The sequence below is a fragment of the Pteropus alecto genome, unplaced genomic scaffold (assembly GCF_000325575.1).
Source record: "Pteropus alecto unplaced genomic scaffold, ASM32557v1 scaffold121, whole genome shotgun sequence".
Taxonomy (NCBI): Eukaryota; Metazoa; Chordata; class Mammalia; order Chiroptera; family Pteropodidae; genus Pteropus; species Pteropus alecto.
Window position 1 is genome coordinate 7,902,056 of NW_006434369.1, and position 3,492 is coordinate 7,905,547.

General features: G+C 42.4%; 1 protein-coding gene across 1 annotated transcript in view; it reads left to right on the plus strand.

Annotated features, from left to right (window-relative positions):
* MCUR1 (mitochondrial calcium uniporter regulator 1) overlaps nt 1-3,492 on the plus strand; it is a 33,010-nt gene that overhangs the window by 12,822 nt on the left and 16,696 nt on the right. The window contains exon 2 of the mRNA XM_006909319.3: nt 3-170. Coding sequence (XP_006909381.2) covers nt 3-170 — 168 coding nt within the window. The remainder of the gene's footprint in view (nt 1-2; nt 171-3,492) is intronic.

Here is a 3,492-nt window from a genome sequence, read left to right on the forward strand (position 1 = left end):
AGCCCCGCGTCGGCCTCTCGGAGACTGGGAGCGCTCGCGCCGGGAGGCCTCGGTCCCCAGCGGCGGCGCGCGGAGGTGCCAGCCGGGCCTCGCCCCGGGCGTCGCTCGTGCCACAGGCGCCCTCCACCTGTGCCATGGGCGGGTGGCCGCCCTCGCTTACTCGAGGAGAGGTAGGGCCGGGCTGGCGGAGGAGAGGGGCTCGCCTCGCAGGGCTGCGGCGGTGGGGCGGGGAAGGGCTTTGGCTCTGATCTTCCCTGGGAGAAGGCTAGGAGACCTGAGGTCACCAGGCTGCTGGGGCGTGGGGACGAAGGTCTGTCAGGCCGCGCCCTTCTGGTCCGCGGTAGCCTGGGTTTCTCTAGGTAAAAGGATCTGAATTACTCAGAATCCCGGGCGCAAGGGTTTTGGCGCAAAATTGGAATGGGATGCGGAGAGGGCCGTGAGTTCCGTGGCAGCAAGCTGATGCAAGCCCATGTGCAAAGCTACCGCGTGGGCGCTCGCGGACAGGATGCTGTTTTGTCCTGTACTCAGCTTGTCGTGACTCGGGTGAGTGGTGTGCAGGAGACTTGAAAGTTTGAGAAGCTGAGCTGTGGAAGATGCAGAGATTATTTTACAATTTAATTTTAAACTCTAATGGATTTGTTAATTCATTAATTAAGCACTAGCGCCTATTCAGTGCCTCGTACTTTCCTAAATACTTGAGATCTATCATTCAAAATATTTTCCTTCTTGGAGCTTAATTCTAACAGAGGAGATGATATACATATATATTTAAATGGAGATATAATTTACGTGTACATATACAAGTTACATATGCATACATAATATATATGCATAATCTGATAAATATACCGTTGGAAAAAATAGAGATGGTAAGGGTTAGAAAGTGAGGTGGGCCTCCAGTTATTAATTTAGCATCATCATTTCATTGAGAAGGTGATATTTGACTGAAGACTTGAAGGGGAGTCACTGACCTGCACAAGGTTAAGGAAGTCTAAACAGACTCAGTTGACTAGATCACAGATTGTTCATTTTAAAAAGTCACTTGGGGTAATGTTTATTAATTAGCAAACTTGGCAAAAAATATTACTTTAGGTAGTCTATACTTTTCTATCAGTAGCCATCAGTAACCACTCTGGTAGATTCCGCGCCCCTGCCCCTCCAACAGAAACAACTGGTGAATGTTGGCTGCATCTAAAGTTTAAGAATACCTTTGGCTGGGGGAAAAACAGATTGGTAGAGCAACAAAGTGAAGGAAGATTTTCATACAGAGGATAGGAAATGAATAGTGAGTGAGCTCTGTCAGTACCCTGCAGTAGTTATGGGTTAGAGATGGCTTTGAACTTTATTTCTGTATTTTTCCTTTTGGTGCTCTTTTTTTTTTTTTTTTTTTTTGGACAAGATAGAAACTTGTAATTTATTTTCCTCTCATAATTCAAAATTATGGGGCAAGGGGAAGAGTGTTCTTTCTCTTTAGTTTTCCAACATTGTATCAGCAAGGTGGTAGTGTTGGATTAGTCTCAAATGATGTCATTTTTCGCAGAGTGTGGATGGATTCATATGAGAACCACAGCCAGGACAGCTAAGGAAGCATGTATGTTCATTAATCATCAGCAAAGGAGAGTTTTGTTCCTTTGTCTTCAGCCTACTACTTTGTTTGACACTCAAGGTTCTCAGTAGGGCTACTTAGGCTTAAGAGTGTTATGAATAGGAAATTTGTACTTGGTTCCCTCTGTTCAAGTCTAACTTTGAGCTTCTTTTGTTATGTATGTGGTTTTAATATCCTTTTGGTTTGCTGAGGGCCCCCCAAAGGAGAATTACACATTATACTTTAACATAACTCAGTTTACTAGCTTCTTGGTTTTTAGTGGGAATTCATAATTCTTGGGCCTCATTTTGTTGTTACAATAAAGGAGGAAAAGTGAGTCAGGTGTTCTAAATGTCAGAGTATTGCTTTGTCCTCAGCCATTGGCCTGCTGACAGAAGGCAAGCTGTCATTCACCTTCAAGAGTTGAAGAGCCAAGTGGGAAGTGACCAGCCCTTTTCTCTTCTTTTCAGTTAGCAATATTCTTTTGAAATAAGCTTGCAATTGAAATAAATTTCAATCATTTTTGGAAATGGAAAAAAAAAAACCTGCAGTATCTAAATTGGAATTAATTCTTGCTTAGAAAGTAGTCATGATACTTTGTTTTGTGTGTGTATAAGGAAGATGTTTTAAATCACATGCATGATTATTTTGTTATTAAAAACAAGGAATTTGGAACTAGAATAATCCCGTCACTCTTCACAAGCCAGTTCTAGATTCAAATGTTTTCAAGCTCCCTAACCCATAGCACAGCCCAGCACAGTTCTAAGATGGGCAGGGTGGCCAGTAGAGAACCCCTTGAGAAGTGCATTCATTCACTCACCCACCACTGTTTCTAGAGCTAGGTCTGTTTTGTGTCAGGCAGACATTCAGGGTCTCTTCAAATGGAAGACAATTTTTGTCCCAGGACTAGAGAGAAAGGAATACTCATTTAAGTGAAAAAGGAAGACCATAGGTAAAGAGCATCACTTGTTCCTGTGATTTTTGTGAGCATGAAATAAGATATGTCTCCCTTAGCACAGTATCTGGCTCCCAATAATTGGTGATACTCTTATTATTTTTGCCATTGTTAACTCCCTGGCCCTGTCCTCACACGTGGTGGGCACTCAGCTGCCGTGCCTGGACATCATGACTCTGCCCCCAGGTCATAAGTGGCTGGACTCAGTGGGGGCCTCTCAAAGATCAAGAAAATGGCTGTGCCTACTAACTGGCTATGTGACCTTGGGCAAGTGTCTTAACCTCTCTGAGCCTTAGTTATCTTGTATGGAAAATGGGGGTTATAATAGATTTATATCCCCCATAGGATTGAGACGAAGATCAAATGACTTACTGAATGAACAGCATTTAGCATGGTGCAGGACACATTTAGATATTAACTATTCATGTTACTATTGGTACATTTGACTACAAGTTATTTCAATGCCTATTGGATACTAGGCAGTTTTCTAAGTGCTGCAGATACAGAAGTGAACAAAGCCAGACATACCCTGACCTTGCAGAGCTTAGATTTTAGGGAGAGAAGGCAAATAATAAACACACAAATATAATGTAATATCTGGTAGAGAGTGGTGCAATGAAGAGCATTAAAGCAGAGTGAGGTCTGCTGATAACAGGGTGATTAAGAGGAGTAATATTGAGCTGTTCACCGAATGTTCTCCTTCTGGACTTTGCGACTTGCTTTTGTCTGATGAAATGTGAATAGAATTGATAGACATCACTTCTGAGTGGAACTGCAGAGCTACTGTGTAATTTGTCACACCCTTAAAAAAAATAAAAGATATACTTGTTTATAGAAGAAAAGAAAACTGTAGGTGAAGAGGAGAAGGGAGTTGATCTCAATTACCTTTCTAGACAGTCTCATGATCCAGATCTCAGAAGTCATGCAATTGTTTTATATATTTTATATATAT